The sequence below is a fragment of the Gobius niger genome (genome assembly GCF_951799975.1).
Source record: "Gobius niger genome assembly, chromosome: 6".
Lineage (NCBI taxonomy): Eukaryota > Metazoa > Chordata > Actinopteri > Gobiiformes > Gobiidae > Gobius > Gobius niger.
In genome coordinates, this window is record NC_136857.1 from 32410184 (window position 1) to 32430948 (window position 20765).

Below are 20765 nucleotides of genomic sequence, written 5' to 3' on the forward strand. Positions count from 1 at the left end.
TATCTAGATCCTCACTTCTGAATTACGTGCTAGGTCAATGTGACAGTAAAGCTCCCTGAAAGTTGTAGACGCTAGAAGTGCATTGGGAAAGTTAGGATTGAGTTTAGACACAACTAAATGTTCAAACTTAACTCACACCCACTTTCAATGTTAGTAAATACACACACACAAAAACAGGTACAGGGCCTTTAATCAGAGTTATGGACGTCACAGTGGACTGAGAACACTATGGAGTATGGGTACATGAGAAATAAAAACATTCATTAGTATAACACTAACATTAGATAAGGCAACATCCTCAGGACTTAGCAATAGTTTTTGGTCTAAAAGTATTAAAAAGTAGAAAGTTGACAGTGAAAAAGTAACGGGAAATGTCCAGTGCACCTCAAAAGAGTCAAAAGTAGTAGAAGTAGTAGAAAAATAAGCGCCATATGAATCAAAATTGCAATTTTAAAAGTCATACTTAGTGAGACAAACTAACACTTTCTGATGTGGACTGAAAGCTAATCTTAATATGTCTAGAGGTCAACCGATATGGGATTTTCTAAGGCCGATGACAATTTTTTTGTGGGGGGATATTTATAGAGCTCCACAGTCCCACCCACGTCCCACCCACGTCACGTGTTGGGGTCCGACACAAAAAAATTCCATGTATTTTCAGCGTTGATATTTCCAAAAAGTCAATTATTAAGCGTTTAATGGCACAACTCCGGCTAATCAGCTATGTGCTAACGACAGACACTTGCGCGGGTATTTTACAAGAAAGAAACAAATACTTGACAATACAACAAAATTACTTTTATAATAATTTGTTCTAGACAAATCTTCAATGTTACCTTGTATGTTTCATGTCCGTGAGTTAGCACATAGCTGATTAGCCAGCGCCGTGATGTTAAACTCTTCATAATTGACTTTTTCAAAAAGTCATTGCTAATAATACTGATATTTTGGCCCGATTTTTCCAAATGTGTGGTGTATAATCCTGTAAAAACAAATGTTTGACAACTCCAGCAGTGGCAGATTTTATTTTATTACTTTAGGTGATTCCCAGCCTTGATTATTTTCCATTAGCTTTAGCATGCTGCCGTTAGCATTAGCATACTGTTGCTACTCGCGGCATTTTGTGCGCCGCACCAAAATGCAATTGTGGAGGTGAACAACGAACTCAGCGTTCTGTGCTTCAAAATGACATGTCCATGTCCATGATGACAGAGGTTTAGCGAAACTTGTATTAAACAAACTTGTAGCTAAGCAGTTTTCATTGTGATGTTTCTCTGTTCCCCTGAGGCCGAGGGAGTTGTGTGAGGACTCATTTTGAAACCCTGACTTTGCTCTTTCCAAGCAAAAAATGAAGTCTCCACCACTTTCGGTCCCGGAGATACCGCCTTTTTTCGGTGCTAGATTGGCCGATAGCTGATATTGTAAAATCCCCAAATATCGGCCCGATGTATTGACCGCCCGATATATCGGTTGACCTCTAATACTCGTCAGACAATTGCAATCAGATATTTCTACACTAAGATTGTTCACAAATTTAACGGCTCACACTGGAATGGCGTGATAAAACACTCGTGCGCACATGTGCCTTTGGATCGGTTTCAAAAGTGCTCAGAAAAAAAAACAAAGCCCCCCCCCCAAGTCACTCCCCAGTGTGAGACAGTTCACAGTTTGAGCCAGGCATGCTCGTCCTTGAGCCTCTGCTGCAGAATCAGTACACTGTCCATTTAAAGGGGCTAGATGCTTGTTAGTCATTTTATACTCACTACTGCCACCTCAGGTCATACGTGTAACTGCAGCTTCAATATTAAGCTCGTGCATGACGAAGTAACACCTTTCTGAGTGACAGTGCAGGATTTTAGAGGCAGGTCTGAGCTCATTCTACACATCAGGACATGGCTGGAACATGTAGGGGGAAGAAAATAGATAGTTTTAACATTTTTAAACTCCGTATAGTCCCTTTAAGGTTAGCCTCATCTAATTACCAAAGGCCCATCAAACTAATGAGAGTGAGGAGCTGCAAGTGAACAGGAAAACTTCAGTTTTGCAGATTGCCGACATAAATGGAAAACATTTATTGGATGTTTTCCTGTTTATATATTCCTTTAGAAAAAAGGTATTATAATGTGTAAAAGCGCACAAAAAACAGATGCTAGCATTTAAAATTCAAGGCTCATTTGTTTGACAATTTGGATACACATTTTTTTTTTTAGAATTGTTCATTTTTTGAGGATGAAGTTTTTTCCTGAAAAATAATCCGTTAAGTTTCTAACTGACGAAGCCTTGCTCTCGGACGAAATGCCAAACACTTCTGAATCTGAGCACTGGCTCACACTGGGTAATGACGGCCTCTTCCCTTTCTTTAGTAGCCCTTGTGGAATACTACAGTATAATAAAAATACTCCTTTGTGATTGTACCGACGGTAGAAAAATACAAGAGTTAAAAAAAAAGCTCGTATTCACAGAAACATGATTGTTCAGGTCACTTGAAGGCCGACTGCAGGTCTTTGAAGGCGGCTCGTCTCTGCTTCTGCTCCTCCGCCTGCACCTTCTTGGACTCCTGCTCCTGCCGGATCTCCGCCTCGAAGCGGTTGGACTCGCTGATGGCCTGCACCTGGGACACACAGGGGGGGGGGGGGGGGGGCATTTGGTGTCAGACTAAAGCCAGGGCTCAACACGTCACATGACACTGAAGTCCGATTTGAATGCCACAAACACAGAAAATGTATTCCTGATGATGCGTAAACATTTCATCAAATCGAGGAAAGAGAAATGGACATAACAGGAAACTTTTGAACTAAAAACTTCGGTAAATTCAAGCCAAACTGCAACTGAGTATATTTTAGACCATCATTTTGGTATTCTCCATTAACTTATGGAGTAAAAAAATATTGAGCAATGTCATTTTCCAAACTATTGAGACTTAATGCCAGTTTGAATCCAATTTAGTGCTTTTTAATGACTTTTAAGGCCTTGATTTTGACACAATTCATTTAATGAGTTTTAATGCTTGTTAATGCCCTGAGGAATCCCTGAGATTAATCCCATCGTCAGGTTTTAACACTATTCAAACACAAAGATATGAAAGTCATTAGTTACATTAGCTACATTTTCCCTCCAGGGACAATAACTAAACCTAAACCTTAACTTGAACCAGGAAAAGTTTAACATTTTGAAGAGGATTTCCAAAACTCGATTGGGGGGTTGTTAATTTCTGGACCAGGGTCAAACCAATTAAATTTATTTTTTCATATTTCAATGAAATATTTCAGTACATATTTCAATTTAGCTTCAGTGTTAGTGTTTTGATGAAAATCCTTTTAGTCTAGTTTTAGTCGACTAAAATTGCATGTAAATTTTAGTCGATTAAATTTGTAGACAAATTTAGTCAACTTTGCATATATAATGTTTCATATTTACATTTAAGTGAGGTCCTTCATGGAGCTTCTTCCACATGAACAAAGCTCAAAGCTGTTCCTTTAGCGGAGGATTTAAATGACATGAGGCTATTTCAAACTGTCTTTGAACGTTGATGGATGATATTAGTCTCTTCTTTTCATTTTTCTTGAGTCCTATTTTTTATGTTTTACTTTTGCTGTTTTTTAGTCTTAGAAACTGCTGATTTGTGTCTTTAAAATGAGTTCTCTCTGAAGAACTGACTGAACGGGAACGCTTTGAACCAGCGCCCCCTGCTGTCAGTTTTACAGTTTAGAAGCTTCATGCTCAGGATTATAGACCAGACTAAATGATCAGTCTGTTGTCTGCGCTCTCTGGGCGGCTGTAGACTGGTTTAATCCAGCCGGCAGGACTGGTTTAACCATGTACAATGTAAAAATATCAGTATGATGAAGATACATGGGTCAAATGAGGTGGAAAACAGTGAGTGTGTGATACTTCACTGGAGTGGCATGAAAGTATTCCAAGCCCTGAGCTGTTCCCTTTCATGTTTCTAATGACCTGGAATCTGAGCTGGTTTACGGTAAGTCATCACACTCCCACAGGCTACATGTTGTTGTAACCCCGGGGCGGCAGGGAGACACTTGTTACAAAGAAGACTTTGCATTTGTAACAAGTCTCGACTGTCAGCAAGACTAAAGCTGTTTCCCAAAGCCCAGATACCTCACCATGGCCGTTTCTCAATCTGTACTTGTGAAAAGTCCTGTTCCAATTCACAGTCCACTTCTCCGCAAGTCCGCGGTAAATCCTCTGTGAGAACTTGCCCCGCCCGTTTTACCGAGGATGCATCAGAGCAGACTTGTGCTCTCTCCACCAGCTATATTTCCCATAATCTGTTTCGTTTGACCACGTGGATGACCACGAGCCCCCCCTCCTCAGCACTGAGCCGCTCCAGCTGATCAACAGCTGATCGTGTGCATGTAAATAAACACAGCGATGTGACCCATCCTCAGAGAAGTGTCTCCTGCTCAACACAGTTTTTACTGGTTTTCTGTGCAGAAGACAAGCTTTCATTTTCTCACAACGATCAGCAATAGATTCATATAAAGTCGCATCGTCATGAACGGGTCATTGAGGAAAAAAACACTTGATTTTGACATTGTTTTGTTACGGGAGGCTCTTCAGACACATATACATACATAAAGTTTTAATTGTTTGTTTTTTCACAAGATTTTGTAACCTCTAAACAACCTATTTTTCCTTATTGTTTCAGTTTGCACATAATATGTATATTTTAATTATTTTACACATACATTTATTTTTGTTCAGTGCCAAAGTTTTTAACTGATAAACTAACTTCCACATGAATTGCAATGTCCCTGTCAAATAAAGAAAGAAAGAGCTGTGTGAAAAATGGGGAATGATTTGGGGAAAAATTAGGAAAATTGGAAATTGTGGCAAAAAAAGAAAGATAAAATAAGGAATAAATTGGGGAAAATACTAGTAATATAACGGGTCAAAAATTAGAGAAAAGAATTGGCAAAATGATATTTGAAAAATTGGGGAAAAAAAATAAAATAATCTTTGAGCAGAAACAACCAAGTCACTTGCTTAAATGCTGTCCCTGGGCCAACGCAGCAAAAATGTCATTTTCCCCCCGTTACCCGCTTTTGACACTTTAATTTTATTCGATACAAGACTTTGTTGTCTCATTTCAAGTTTAAAATGTCTTATTTTAAGCAAATTAATGCTTGTTCCACTGGCAATCTTATTTCAAGACAGTCCGGGCCTTCTCAAAATCAGTATTAGTCTGAATTCAAGCACATTTCAAGCCATTTTTCCAGTGTAGGCTGAGCGCCACTGACCTCTCTGACCTCCACTAATCTAAAGTGTCTGCATACAAGTATCAATGACTGCACTGTCAGGGCCGGAACAAACTGCCACAACGTAAGGCCCATGAACAAAGATCTCAGCACAGAGCTCTGACTAATAAACTTACTTTCGCCTCAAAGAAGGTCTTGGCTCCTTTGACGCCCTCTGCAGACACGTCGATCTCTGACAGGCGAGTGAGGATGTCCAGTCCACTGTCCTGGGCCAGCTCCCCCGCCGCGGCCTTCCTGAAGATCAGCAGGAACTGTGGACACACCATATCCAACAGGAGTTTGATGGCATGCTTTAAAAGGTACTGGTATCTGAACACTTAAAAGGGACTATACAGAGTTTAAAAAAAATAAAATTAAGTATTTTCTTCCCCCTACATGTTCCAGCCATGTCCTAATGTGTAGAATGAGCTCAGACCTGTTCACCACAACTGCCTCTAAAATCCTGCAATGTCACTCATAAAGGTGTCACTTCGGGTCTGAAGTGCCGTCATGCACGAGCTTAATATAGAAGGTGCAGTTACACGTGTGACCTGAGGTGGCAGTAGTGAGTATAAAATGGCTAACTTGCATCCAGCCCCTTTAACTTAGTATTTACAGTGACAGAATGATAATGTTCATACACTTTGAGCTGGGACCGTCAGGTAACTTTGTTTGAAGAAAAACTGTAACACCACTATGGTACTTTTTTTTAGTATCTTAAAACAGTCCCGGAGAACATCAGGTAGCAGCTCCTGTTGGTCCCGGAGTCAGGACTTAAAGGTCCTATATCATGCTAAATCGACTTTTTGGAGCTTTTAGCCATGTTGTTATGCTACTTCCTTATCAGAAACACCTCAGAGTGTTTTCTGGCTTTATTCACGCAGTTCTCAGCAATCCTCCTGAATCCTGCTCTCTGAGCAGCTGCTCCGCCCTCTGCTGGTGAACCACTGAGTTGTGACACACTGACGTTTTTTACGTCATAGTGTCAAACAGGAAGAGCACAACTCCTGTAATGTAATGCCTTACTGCCTGATTTTAATTTATAAAACAGCTTAAAAATTTTTTTTTTAAAAAGGAAGCGCTTCCAGGTCAGGGCTGAAAACAAACACAAAACAAACGCACCCCTGAGCATCTGAACAAATGTCATGTTTGCACTGAAGAATGTGAAGATGGAGCTCTTTCTAAACTATTCTGGACATGCCTGTTCTTTATTCTTACCTAACGAAGAGGACACTCGCTAGAAGTTGGAATGTTTCTCCGGGATTCAGCGACTATCACCAAAATAGTGTTTTTCTGTGACTGTCTCTGATGGATGTTTGATGAACCTTCTCAAAGTGGATTAACTTTTATAACCAACGCGAGTCCCCAATGTGATTGAGAGGCCAGGACAGAGCGGTGGTGAGTCAAAACACGTGTTAGCGTGTGTGTTAGCGTGTGTTTTAGCGTGTGTGTTAGCGTGTGTGTTAGCGTGTGTGTTAGCTTGTGTGTTAGCTTGTGTGTTAGCTTGTGTGTTAGCTTGTGTGTTAGCTTGTGTGTTAGCTTGTGTGTTAGCCATTTATCAAGCTGTGTTGCAGATGTCAACTCCTTATAACTGTATTGTGAAGTAACTATTGCTGTGATATTTATTATTTATTTTACTGCTAATAATGCATGGTCAGATCCGCTCGGAGAGAGGGGGCGGAGTTAACTGAATCGAAGCGTCTTGTCTTCTGGGTTTGCAAAATACCCCCAGAAAATACTTATATTTCTGACAAAAAATAGTACTCCATAGTGGTAGAGGTACAATATATCTAATAAATGCCTATACTTTACTTTGGGATGGCTAAAATAGCAGGATACAGATCCTTTAACACGGTGGGCCAACAGGAGTCGTCCCCTCCAGCTCTGTGGACAGGCTCTTGTTCAGGATCATTCGGATTATTGACGGCAACAAGCGCCTCATTCACAACACTGACAAACACAGCCATATTGAATGTTTCACTTCACATATTTCATGTACTGCATCTCTGCAGGCTGCATCCCCCACACTGAGTGTTCAGCTCCGAAGGCAACCCTCGACCCTCTGCGGAGCCGCCCCAGATGGTCTCACTCCTTACAGAACACATGGAGGAGGTCCGGAAGCAGGCTGATGGGGCTGCTGTAATATCTGGGTGCTTGGCCGGATGGAGCTCTCAAAGGTCAAAGTGGAAACAGTCAAGTAGAACAAACTCTCAAAGGCTCCACTACTGCTATTCCTGTCCCCACATCCTCTTTCACTGTGTCCACTGCACCAGTATCACAACGTACAACAGAGCCCTAAAAGTAATATTTGACAATAATGGGCCTCATTCATGACACGTTAGTACGCACAAGTTTGTTCTTAGCGCCTTCTTACTAAGGTTTTTGGCATTCACAAAAGCTGAAAGCGTTCCTCTGTAAAAACAGGAAAAGTCAGGAAAAGTCTACAGTTCTGTTCACAATCCTGCTCCTGATGGAAACCAAAATTTGCTCATATTTATTTGTACATATTAAATCTTGTGGTAATTAATTCCAGAAAACATGTAAATATAATTATAATAAATTACAGATACCCTGTTTATTCAGAAATAAGTTGGAAATACTTAGTCTTATTAATGGCAAGTAAAGTACCAATGTATTACTGCTCAAACTTGTTTATGCCACTGCTTATAAATGGCACTGCGATAACATTATTTGATAAAGACGAACGTCGGCCTCGATCTTTCAACCTCGAGTTGACAAATCGTGGCGCTCTCCTTGTTAAGCTACATGGACAGAACATCACACTGCCGCCGCACTAATTTAAAGGAACAGGCCACCGTTTTTACATGCTGAGATATGTTCTTACCTGAGCTTAGACGAGTTGATGCGTACCTGTCTGGTCTTTGTGTGTGCCCTCAGTCACGCAAACCGACCAAAGATGTTGTTAGCATTTGGCCTCTCCTAATGTATTTCTATAGCTCCAAACGGGGCGAAGCTAGAAACGCCCACGTTCTTCCACGTTCTTCCACGGGCACAGAGACCAGATAGCAGAGAGCAACTCGTCTAAGCTCAGAAAGAACATATCTCAGTATGGAAAAACGCGTCTGTTCCTTTAAGGGACTGACCCGCGAGAAGAGAAGGAAAACCCTTTTGTGAAAGAGGCGGTGACGTATGCTAATTAGTCCACACGCACACACACACACACACGGTTTTCCGGATCAGCTTCCTGACACGGCCTTTGTAAGTTCGGATTTTAAGACGTTTTTTAGGAAGATGTCCATGGATGAGGCCTGATGTTTCTTTTTCTAAAGTCCCTCTCTTTGCTGATCTCAGACATTAATCAGAATCCCCAGTGCCATCACTTTGACCAATCAGACGAGCTTTCTTGTGAACTGGCCTGTCAGGTCCAATCCGGAGCAGAACTACTTTCAAATTTCACTCTCTCCACTTTAAAGGCAGGGAATGGAGTTTTATTTTTTGTGTGGGTCTGTACATTCATTAATGAATTCTAACGAGGGCTTGATCTTCATTTGATAAATGAATTATGTGAATAACTTTGCTTTAAGAGCTTATTTGTAGTTCAAAACTCCACTTTATACTAATTATATATATACACACATAATACCTGCACAAAGCAGAATGCTCGTCTGTAAATGATATGGAAGTAGATTGCATCCTGTTCCTGTAGGTCAATAGTGTCTCTTTGCTTTGTTTATCAATCACAATAGCAAAAACATATATTCAATGGTTTTGAATATGAAAAAATGTTATCGAATCCAAAATTTAAAAAAACAATAATCCCAAAACAGATTTTGTTTTAACCAAATGACAGTGTTATTCCCTCATAAGTGTTCTGAACCATTCACACATGTTTGGATATTTGCACCGGAAGATTCAAAGATTACTCAAAGTGCCTTGGTGCCCGCTCCTCCACTTTCCCCACACCTCCTCCTCACCTCTCTGAAGTTGAGCTTGTTGTCCAGGTCCTCGTCCACCTCCTTGATCATGTTCTTCAGGCCCAGGTGAGTCTGAGGAGCCTCCAGCTTCTCCATCATCAGCTTCAGCTCCATCAGGTCGATAAAGTTGTCTTTACCCGTGTCGTATCTGGCAACACAGGCACGAAAACAGTCAAAAAGAGACCTGGAGAAAGGTTTTGTTCCATGTATCAGTGGTGCCTAAAGTACTTGATCTTATTACTTCAGAATCAGAAGTACTGAAACTACTTTCCATACTTCTGATTCTGAAGTAATAAGAATTTTATGTCTTCAGGACCAGGTCTGTGAATTAGCTGTTAGCTATACGGCATTGATTATTTGTAACAAAGCCTCTTGTTCTGTCCCGCTCAAATAAATATATAAATAAAAATATAAAAATATATAATATATAAAAATACTGGTCTGCAGATTTACTAAAAATAATGAAACCACAATCACAATTTTGACCACTGCAGCTTGTTAGACAGAAACAAATATAGACCAGTAAAGCCCCACTGCGGAATATTCCAGAATAAACTAAAATGAACTAATCAAACCAATACAAAGTGTGCTCCTATTGTTCTTATATCCAGTGAGTTAGTGAGCCAGGTCTGAGTAGGGTCGCAAAATTATGGAAATGTTCAATCTCTGACATTTTGAGAATCTGATTTGATTGTTAGAAATCTATCACAGGAGAGATGAAAAGTGGAAGAAAATCATTTTAGCCACATCTAAGCAGCAGGTTTGAAGAGTGCAGTGTTTCAAATTCACTTTATTTATCCGTTAGGAACTTCACTTGCAGAGGAAGTGCCTGTACAGGCCCAATAAAACAGTGCATACAACACAATCAATAAATACATGCACTGTCCAGACCAAATAAATCAAATTTGCTTTGCCCGATCCCGTCAGATCTGAAGCTAAGCAGGAAGGGCCTGGTCGGTTCTTGGATGGGAGACCGTTTGGGAACACAATGGCATGATCGGAGTTAGAGACAGGTGAATTTAACAAATCCCAATGTGATAAAACTAAATCATTAAGCTTTGCTGCGTGTCCCACTTAAAATGTTCAAATGAAGTATTTTCCTCCCCCTAAATGTTCCAGTCCTAATGTGTAGAAGGAGCTGTTAACCACAACTGCCTCTAAAATCCTGCACTGTCACTCAGAAACGTGTTACTTCGAGTCTGTAGTGCCTCATGCAGGAGCTTTATATAGAAGGTGCAGTTACACGTATGACCTGAGGTGGCAGTAGTGAGTATAAAATGGCCAACTTGCATCTAGTCCCTTTAAGTAGACTTTAGTGCTGCGTCCGAAACCAGTAAATTGGTAAGAGGTCTATCGCCAAACCGGATGTGCGTCAGCGTCCACCATGATAAGAAGCTTCCGAGATGGTCTGTCAGTTAGAAAGGAGTTGGGGAAAGGAGCCTCAATGCTAACTATCATAGCCACTTTAGCATAGGGACCTCTGATGCTAACTAACTGGTGATTAGGAGATATGTGTAATCCTCCCACCCCCCTTGGACCCACCATCGAGTGATTCATGCGCAACCACTGTTGATTGATAGGAGCACATTAAATAATACAAATAATAATAATAATAATAATAAAAAGATTCTGCACAAGCCAAACTTTATAAAAGTGACAAAAGCCATGTTGTCGTCTCCACAGCTCAGTCACATGTCAGTGTGTTAAAGAGAGGTCTCAGTAAACGGACTAAATGAAGACAGTTTTTGCTTTTGTTTTCATTTAGTAGAAACTTAAAGCAGTACTAAGTAACTCTTCCCCCTAGAGGCCATAAGCGCAACTGCATGTGTAGTAGCAAGTTACAATTTTTTTACTTATTAATTGTCTTGGAGAGTAAATACTACGCTGACAGAAAAGGCGAAGGGAGAGAGGGTTACTGTGCATCCAATTACACAAAGGAAATATTTTTTTTCACTCGAATTTGGCTGTAAATACTGTTTAAAGTGACGTTAGCCCGCAGTTAGCTTTGCCCGTTAGCATGTTAGCTTCTTCTTCGTGATTACATGTGTGTATTGCTTTCTCTGGACCGGTGGCAGTCAAGTTGCAAACATGGTTTTCTGGCCAGAGACACCAGGGGGAGATGAAAGACCCTCCAATCATCCCATAAACACTTGTATTACCCCCACAGGGACTACGGAAAGGATTTATTAAGGTAAACACGATTCTTCTGAGACACTGAACAGTGAAGAGGCACCAAGAGCCCCCACACCTGCAGCACGGAGGAGGCGTCACAAAAGGAGCTACAGGAAACAACAAAAGGGACCAACGAGGAGATGGCGATAGACTGTGGAGGGAGCTGTGCAGGAGGAAGAGGAAGGACGAGGTGGAGCTGACCAGTGCAGGACACCACGCTCTGAGGCGGGGACAAGCCCAGGAGGCGGTGCACCGTTTCAGATGATCAGAGGAGACAGAGGGCAGCTACAGTTTCTCCATCCTCCAAGGTCATGCGGGTGGAGTGGCTGAAGGACAACGAGATCATCGACCCGGCCGAGGACAGGAACTTCTACATCACTGTGGACACAACCTGATCATCAAGCAGGCGCGTCTGTCCGACACGGCCAACTACACCTGTGTGGCCAAGAACATCGTGGCCAAGCGCAAGAGCTCCACCGCCGTGGTCATCGTCTATGGATTTCCCATCAACCAGTGCTCCTCCTGTGACCAAAACAGTGAAGATGGCGGCCGCGACACAACGATCTTTCACCAAAGAAAAAAAAAAGAGTGGTGCGCACTGAATGGGTGCTGCTGCCGGATGCTCTCTCATCGAATGCAATTTCTCCATCTGTGAGATCAATAAAGTATCATCTATCTATCTTAGTACTGCTTTAAGCCACATGGATCATTTGCTGCTGTAGCTTTATGAAACAGTTGTTGAGATAAAATAACACTAAAGGGAAATGTATGGATCATTTGGATTTTTTTTTACTCCTTAAATGTCTTTGTTTGGACACTATGTTGTTGTTGGACACTGTACAGTAGGGGGCGACATGCACTTTTGTTTGGCCTGCCAATAACTTTAAAGAAGAAAAACAGCTGTTGGTGATGTCACTTCCCCTTCCCCTGGGTAAGGACGGTCGAATTGTGCAAAATAGCTCTGAAGGTCTAGTTCACTAACTGCATAGAGATCTAACAGTCAACCCCATGAAAGGTTAAGGATTAGTTGCTAGTGTTAGTGCTTAGAGGCTGTAATTTGATGGTTTCAGACACAGCCTAGGTTTAGGAAAGGTATGAGTCAGAGTGGGTGTGACATTACTCCAAACGCATGTTTTGTGGTTCAAAAACATACATAATGGGTAACTAATACTTCACAAATGGTTTATTCAACAAAAAAATGTTTATTTCATTGTTTCTAATGTTTTAACTTCCAGGCTAATGTTTCCATTGAAAGTTTACGGAAAATTTGGGGAAATTTATCATGAATTTCCCACCCTTTTGCAACCCTGGGTCTGAGAGGTGAGCCCCATAGTAAAGACACAGGCTTTTTTTTTATAACCAGTAAAAACATCAAACATTTCTGATGAAATAAAAGCTTGTATATAAGCTTGGCCAAACGTTGCACAGTGTAGTTTTAAAGTCTTGGCTTTCATGATTTGCTGATCTGCCATTGGTTGTGCAACACTCGCGCTAACAGGAAGTTGCCCACTCAGATCAGATCAGGCCCTGCATTTAGAGTGAGCTCATGTGGTTTCCTGTATTAGACGGACGAAAAGTGGAACATTACACAAATAACGTTACAAGTAATTACACTAAACTCACTTTCTGTGCTTTTAACAGTGTGAGAATGTAGTGCTTCCTGACGTTTTGACTGGCATTAACTTTGCAGCCCTGCCTGGACTCATTCTCATCACGAAACACAGAACGTGCCTCACCTACTTCTTATATGTAGCTCATATATGGCAGCTATCGCTTAGCTTTATCTAAAGTGCTGAACTCCCAGGGTCAACATGCTCAGATTGTAGGGCTGAATCATTTCTACTCACCTCCCACATACATGCACTATTTTCAGTTGTAAAACACACTAAAGCAGAGGTACAAGATTAGAAAGTACAATATGAGGAAAAACTGCGATATATTATCTTTTAACAGTTATCAAGTAACTGTTACAGTACATGTTTCCATTAAACTCAGACAAAAATGAGTCATTTGTTTTTTCATCAAATTGCGTTACATCAAAAATATAGAAATATTGGACTGTGAAATACAAACTAAACAAAATGTGGAATATCATGACTCACACTGAACCTTTGCATGGTTTGGAAGTTCCTCTGCATTTGTGTTTGTGTAAAACCTTTCCTTCAGCTGAACGACTTGGAAAAGCCTGTGCACGTCTTCATTAGCTCACATGACTCCTCCAGTTACCTCCATGTGGGTGTCACATCACTGCACTGGCTCAGGGTTCATTTCAATTTGTACTGAATATACAATTTGTATAGTTTTACATGAGACGTTTTCAATACGCCACGCACGGTGGTGGTAAGCAACGTGTGTAGCCAGGGCTGCCCTTTGAGGAAGACCGACAGAACGCAATGACCTCCATTCACTCACATATCATCATAAACTATTGTACATGTTTTTAGTGGTGGGGGACTCTGGAGCACGGGGAGAACATGTCAACTCTACACAGAAAGCCCAGTAATAATAAGAATAACACTTGTATTTCGCTTTACAAGCCTGTATTACCAAGTTTCTCAAAGTGTTACACTGTAGTCATTATCGTTCACGCTACACTCGTGGTGGTAAGCTACTGTTGTAGCCACAGCTGCCCTGGGGTAGACTGACAGAAGCAGTAGTACGCTGGTGTCTACAGGACACCTGCTGGAGTGGGGTGAACAGTGGGGGGCCTTTAGCTGCCCAACTCTGGTACGCTCCGTCATCACTGAAACGCCCTCATTTAAACTGAAAAGCCACCTGTTTAGAACTGTTTTGGACAGTTAAAGGTGCACTATGCAACTTTTTATGTTAAAAAGTTGCACTAATACGTATTTGTTGTTTCAGTGACCCAGTGGATGCTTGGGTGGTTAGCATAGCGCCTTTACTTACCATCCTGATGGCCTTTAGGACGCTGCTGATGAACTGTATCCATGGTTACATATACATTCCATTCTGAAAACCGAAAAAGCCTGAAGCCACCGGGATGGAATGCAAAGGCGCCATGCGAACCATCCATCCAGCCGGTGGGTCACTGAAAGGTCAAATATGCACTAATAACTTTTTTTTACATAACAAGTTGCATAGTGCACCTTTGAAAGGAACTTTTAGAAGGGAAAAAATAATCATAATATACAATCATAGTGAGCCAGCAGCTGTATGGGTGGTTACATCCCGGGAACCTCGAGGACGCTCCAGGATCACACTTTTTTAGGGTTTCTGATAAATCTTCTCTGAAAATGGAACTATCGCCATGGTTACGCATACGCTCCATCCAACCTACCAGAACCACTTGTATATTTTCACGATCTTGATCTTTTTTTTAGTACTGCACTTCAGCAGGTGCTGTTGTAAAGCACTATACAAATAAAAACTGGTGATATAGGGCAGCCCTAGTTTTTAGCTAACATTAGTCTATGGACAATGTCACCCCCAAAAGCCAGTAACGTTGAATTCATAACATTCGATGCTGAACCCTATTGAGCATAGTGTGGACTCTCAGTGTTAAAAGTATCACTACTGCACTATGTAAGGCCCACACCACGTACAGGTTGTAGCAGCGTTCAGCATTCCTCCACAGGTCCTCTCTCCACAAGTGAATTCTCCGCGAGTCCGGTCTTGTAAAAACGCTGAGTGCATCAGTTCAAAGTATGTCAGGCACTGTCATCCTCAAGAGCACATTCACCCAGGACTGAAGAACGTCCACACCAGAATATGACCCGGGACTGGACTGAACTAGGCATCATCCAAGGCCAGTTCAATGACAGACATAATTATTCATTTAAATCATCCACAAATTACAATGGAACTGATATTTACCCTTCAGATATTTAACCTACAAATGTGTATGTTGAGACTACAACTACTACTACAACAAATACTTTTAGAGCAAAGCATTCTCTTTCATTTGTGTTGCCTGCTGCGGTTTTTGCTGATTCTTGAATAAGATCTGGCTTTTTTCAAAATGAAGATCCGATTTGAACCGCCCAGGGCAGGGGCGTTTCTAGGGGGTGGCCAGGGCCGGTTGGTCCAGTAAGGAGATTTCACCACAGAAATATGAAACATTGTTCCAAACCTTGTAGTGCTGCTTTTGCCTGCTTGTTATTGTCATTATCACGATCATTATTATTATCATTTTGATGCAGCACATAACATATTACTAATTAAATTACACCTAAACCTGTAAAATAACTTGAACACTAATTTAGTATTCCTCAGACTGTATGTTGAACATCATAATAATAAAAATAAAAATTAAAAAATTAAAAAGAGAGAGCAAGTGATAAAAAGTGCGCCAAAACCCTGGTCCTCGTGCCACCCCTGGGCCACCTCACAAAAAAAAAACTGGCCCAAGGGGAGATATAACCAATAAATAATATAATATCACCAAGTATGAGGCCTTCGGTGGGCAACATGAATGTATCAAATACATAAAAATGCTTCTATCCATAACGCAGATTTTGGTCATTTTGTACTCACTACTGCCACCTCAGGTCATACACGTAACTGCAGCTTTTATATTAAGCTGGTGCATGACGGCATTTTGGACTGAAGTAGCACCTTTTGGAGTGACAGTGCAGGATTTTAGAGGCAGTTGTTGGAGGAGGAGGAGGAGGAGGTTATGGCATGGCTGGAACATGTAGAGGGAGGAAAATACTTCATTTGAACATTTTTAAACTCCTTATAGTCTCTTTAAATAAACAGCACCACTCGCTTGGATGATTTGGCTGTTTGTTTACCATACACACACAGCAGCAGCAGCAGCAATCCTCTATATTGTGTGGGGCCCCAATGCAAAAGCGTCTTGCCCCGGGCCCCAGAAGGTCTGTCAACGGCCCTGGAGCTACAAGTCTGAATCAATACTAAACAAAGTATGAATTAGGACAGGAACCTGGGCCGGACAGGAGCAGATCCTGTCACCAGGACTAGGCTAAACCCTACGGTAGTCAGTCGGGAAGAGGGAGGGGGGGGACACTCACGTCTTGAACATCTTCTCCATGTCCTTGATCTGCTTGCGGGAGAACTCCTTGAACTCCGTGTAGGGGTTGCACACTTTGCTCATGTGCACCTCTCCGCGGCCCTCGTTCAGCTCCCCGCGCCGCTGCAGCTTGGCGCCCAGCTCAGAGTCCGCGCTGTCGGACACGGGCTTGTCCTCCGAGTCGCCGTCGTCGCCCCCCCCGTGCGGATGCGCCAGCTCCACGGCCACCGGTTCCGCCGCCCCGTCCTCGATGAGCAGCCGCTTGTTCAGCTTGGAGGAGAGTTCGTCCGAGGCCATGGTCTATGACTGAAAAAGCGGGTAAAGTCGCCTGGTTATGCCGTGATTTGTGGAGAGAGAGAGAGAGGCTAAACCACTAAACCAAGAGCGCACGGGGAAAGGCAAGTTCAGCCCCGATAAGAGCGCATTGCTTCCTCTTCCTCCTTGTGAAGGGCTGTGGCAGCGCGTAAGGAGGACTCTTCTTTGGGGCTTTTGAGGCGAAACGAGTGGATTAGCGCAACGTTACCGCCACCCGCTGGATAGTGGCTACTTGAGTGCGTAAAACCGTCAGACTGTAATGATGGGCGCGCCTCGTTTCTCTTGTGTTGACTCTTCAAAGCTGCAGATCCTCCGCTGTGAGTCCCGCCCCTGAGGAGGAAGTCAGGCATGTCCTCAAAAACTAGGACAAAAGCGGGAATTTGTGTGACGAGGCAGTTAAACAGTTTGTCAAAATCACAGATTAATTAATGACAAATAAATAATGGCTTTGGTATTGTGCTTTCCAGGCTCATGTTACCAAGTTTCTCAAAGCGCCACACTAGAGTCATTAGTCATTCACACCACACTCAGCTGCCCTGGGGCAGACTGACGGAAGCGAGACCACCAATCTGCACCATCGGTCCCTCCGACCACCTCCAACCATCACTAACTCTCGTTCATTCTGGCCTGTTGAGTTGTAGGAGAAACCGGAGGAAAGCTACACAGACACGGGAGAACATGCAGACGCTGACCAGGTGGGACTCGAACCCGGGACCTTTTAGCTGAAGCACAAGCGCTAATTGAAGTGAAGGACATTTGAGCTTTTTAATGGTTCAGTTGTTATGGAAACTTTGTGATTGGTGCACACAGAGCCGATAGTCATAATGTTGACACATTGCTTTCAGTGTGGCACTGGTGAAGAAACTGGGACACCTGGGACAGAGCTTGTGAAAAACTGGGACAAATCAGCAGCTTAGAGCTGGGACTGTTCTGGGTTAACTGGGACCATCCCGGGTCCACTTGGAACGTCCCAGGTTTAACTGGGACAGTCATGCATTAACTGGGACCATCCTGGGTTAAACTGAGACGGTCATGTGTTAAGTGGGACTGTCCTGTGTTAAACTGGGACCATCCAGGGTTAGACTGGGACAGTCCAGGGTTAGACTGGGACCGTACCAGATTAACGGGGACCATCCCGGGTTAGACTGGGACTGTCCTGTGTTAAACTGGGACAGTCCAGGGTTAGACTGGGACAGTCATGCGTTAACTGGGACCGTCCCAGGTTAATCTCAGAACGTCCCAGGTAAACAGTGGTGCAGATGGTAGAGCCTCAGGATCATCATCTCCAATGTAAAGGTAATGTGTGGAATATGGGGAATGATTTGAGAGAAAATTGGTAGAAATTGTGGCAAAGAATAGGGGGGATTGAGTAAAAATTTGGAAAGAGGAAAAAATGAGGGGAAATAAGGAAAATAGATGGAAAAAAATTAGGGAAAACATTGAGAAAAAAGAAAAAAATGCATTAAAAAAATGGGTCAAATTATGTAAAAAATTGGGTGAAAATTGGGGGGTAGACACACAGAGCGCCAACTCTTTCACACCTTTTGCTCGTAGTAGTCACAGCTTCTTCCTCCGGGATCTTTAAAGGCGCATTATGGAGCTTTTTCTACAAGGTCAAAGTTACGCATAAAAAGTTCCATAATGCGCCTTCAATTCAAGTCTGTCGTCGTTTGGCACGTCAGCACGAGAGAGAGAAAACCCAGGCTGAATTTAAAAAAAAGACTTTAATATGCAGTTCTATAGTAATGATCCGCTCCAAAAGCAAAAGTGTACCAATAAAATGCTCATCATAAACTGAACACATTTCCACTGGGGGAGGATCAGAGAGCAGCGAGGGTCACCTGCTCCTACGATAACAGTGTAACATTGAGAATAATGTCAGTCACAGTCCAGAAGCTACAGTCCACTTTGCCCCCGGCGGCTCTGGTCCACTGCATGTCCGGCCCAAAAAAAACAACGAGGGCTGCACAATGTGACGGCAAATCTACAAACGGATAAGGCCTTTGAAAACTTTTACTCCTAATTCTGATAACACGCTTCACTCAAAGCCTTGTTTTGGATCAATTTTGCTTTATCTTTGTTTTTGAAAATACCGCAATAGAATCATCGCGATATTCAAAGCGCCATTTTCCGATCATACTGTGCAGCCCTGAAGAAGATGAAGACCAAGATACAGTCCAAAGTGGAAACGCCGAGTTCACATAACTTCATGGGTTTTTTTCCTCTACAACGGGGAAGTATTTAGGCACGAAAAGCTAATGTGAGAAAGTGCGAGAAAAGGAACTGTGGGGTTTTGTGACGAAAGCAAAAGTAAAAACTTGATTTTGTAAAAGGAAAAAACGCAAATAAAATGAGTCGGAAATGGAATAAACGGATGTGGAGTGCGTGATGTTCATGTCTACTTTCTGTGCGACCTGCTTTAGGCAAAGTATGGCCCCACCATCGATCTCATCCAAATCGCCATTTCGATTCCTTTAGTTCTGATCTTGTAGTCGTTTGCATTTCAGTCTTTCTCAAATGTTAAAGTGGACATATCACGCAAAAATAGTGTTTAAAACATTATTTAGAGAAGCTCGGCCTTGGTATTGTACTTACAGTTTAAAATACGAAACCTCTATAAAAAAATAAAAATAAAAGACTAAGGAGTGAGAAACTGGGTTGGTCCGGATTTCAAAAAGCCCAGGAGCTCCATCTGCAGGCAGCAGTGGGACTGACACGCTCTAAAACTGTTAAAAAGGGGGGTATTATTCAAAATGGACTTTTTGGCGCTGTTAAAAACAGGCCTGGAGACGTTTTTCTTTCAATCCTCTTTGGACCTTCTCCCATGGCTGTTCTTACATTACGTGTGCTACGCTGCATCTCTCCCTAAGCTTCATCCTTTCATTTCGGAGTAAAAACACTCGCCGAGGCTTCACTACAGCCACACGGGCAATGTTTTTCTCTCTTTATTGAAACTCCACAGCGAAGGGGAGGAGGGTGGGAGGGGCTTATGGGGAGATCGCTTGAAGCTTTATTTTAGCCGTTTTGGATCAATATTCCATTTTCTAACCAAGACAGTAATAAGGATATGTTTGATATCATGATCAAATCTTCAATACAAGCTTTCACTCTCATCTCATGACAGGCTAACAAATTCATGGCGCCGTGATGAGCACACTGAGTGCAGAAGGGGTCTAGTGAAAAATGAAGATTGTGAAGGACAGTTCAGGAAATAGAGATAAAAAATAAAAAAAACATATTTGCATGATATGTCACCCTTAATGCCCTTGGACGAGCTTAGAACATAAATCTAAATGCTGTACTCGTCATTCAAATCATTCGCGTGTCAGAGCCGACACATGCAGTGGACCCACGGGCTTTAGGCACACAGCCCCGCCACCAGGGGGCGCACAGTTGTCCAAAGTTTTTACCACCAAGAGGTCAGAGCGCAGAAGGCCCTTTTCCCGATGACGTCAGACGAGTTCTCTTGTTACGTCCACGCCGGGGATCCCCACTTCCTGTTCCGGTTCATTCCTATGTGGAGTTAGCGGCGCCTCGACAAACGCACGGTTATTTTGAGGTAGCACGGAACCTACAGAGAGATATTTACTGACAACGTGCTCTAAACTCTACAAAGGATGTACCGTTCACCAGTGCTCAGCGTAGTGGCCGGAGTATGAGAGTGGGTTTCCTCTGGATGCACAAAAATGGTCTCATAGATCACGAAACATGCTCAGCAAGGAAACCGCTTACCCCTGCCTGAACCGAGCACATTCTCTCCACTTCACCCAAATCTAAAAGCTTCTTGACTGTAGAGCAACAGCGTAATGCCTCATTCGAAAGCTAAGGCCTACAAAAGCAATTGTAACTTTTTTGTTGCATTGTTGGCACATTTTTGTCAAGTTTTTGTTGCTATATTGACACTTTTTTCAAGAAGCTTTTAGATTTGGATAAAGTCAAACTGAAGAAAATGTGCTCGGTTCAGGTGGGGGTTGCAGTAGTTTAAATAAAGCCTATTAAATATTTTTGAAAGTGATTTGCCTCGATACGACAAGCGAAAATATCGCGATTGGTCAGAGGCTCCATCCGCAGTGAAACCTCCAGAAGAACCCACTG

The 20765-nt window shown here is 42.4% G+C and overlaps 1 protein-coding gene across 1 annotated transcript; it reads right to left on the reverse strand.

Annotated features, from left to right (window-relative positions):
* Positions 1-2325: 2325 nt before the first annotated feature.
* On the reverse strand, positions 2326-16962 carry efhd2 (EF-hand domain family, member D2). The gene is made up of 4 exons (XM_079558546.1): positions 16357-16962; positions 9191-9338; positions 5393-5527; positions 2326-2611 (listed from the first exon to the last, which is right to left on the reverse strand). Exons 1-4 carry the CDS (start codon positions 16650-16652, stop codon positions 2480-2482), a joined length of 711 nt encoding a protein of 236 aa, XP_079414672.1. The 5' UTR covers positions 16653-16962; the 3' UTR covers positions 2326-2479.
* Between the last annotated feature and the right edge of the window lie 3803 nt (positions 16963-20765).

Excerpts from the sequence above, each read along its gene's own strand:
- efhd2 (XM_079558546.1), bottom strand. The coding sequence starts at position 16,652 with ATGGCCTCGGACGAACTCTCCTCCAAGCTGAACAAGCGGCTGCTCATC. Across the intron at positions 9,339-16,356 it reads ATGGAGAAGATGTTCAAGAC|ATACGACACGGGTAAAGACA; the intron begins GTGAGTGTCCCC and ends CTGTGTTGCCAG. Across the intron at positions 5,528-9,190 it reads ACAAGCTCAACTTCAGAGAG|TTCCTGCTGATCTTCAGGAA; the intron begins GTGAGGAGGAGG and ends GTGTGTCCACAG.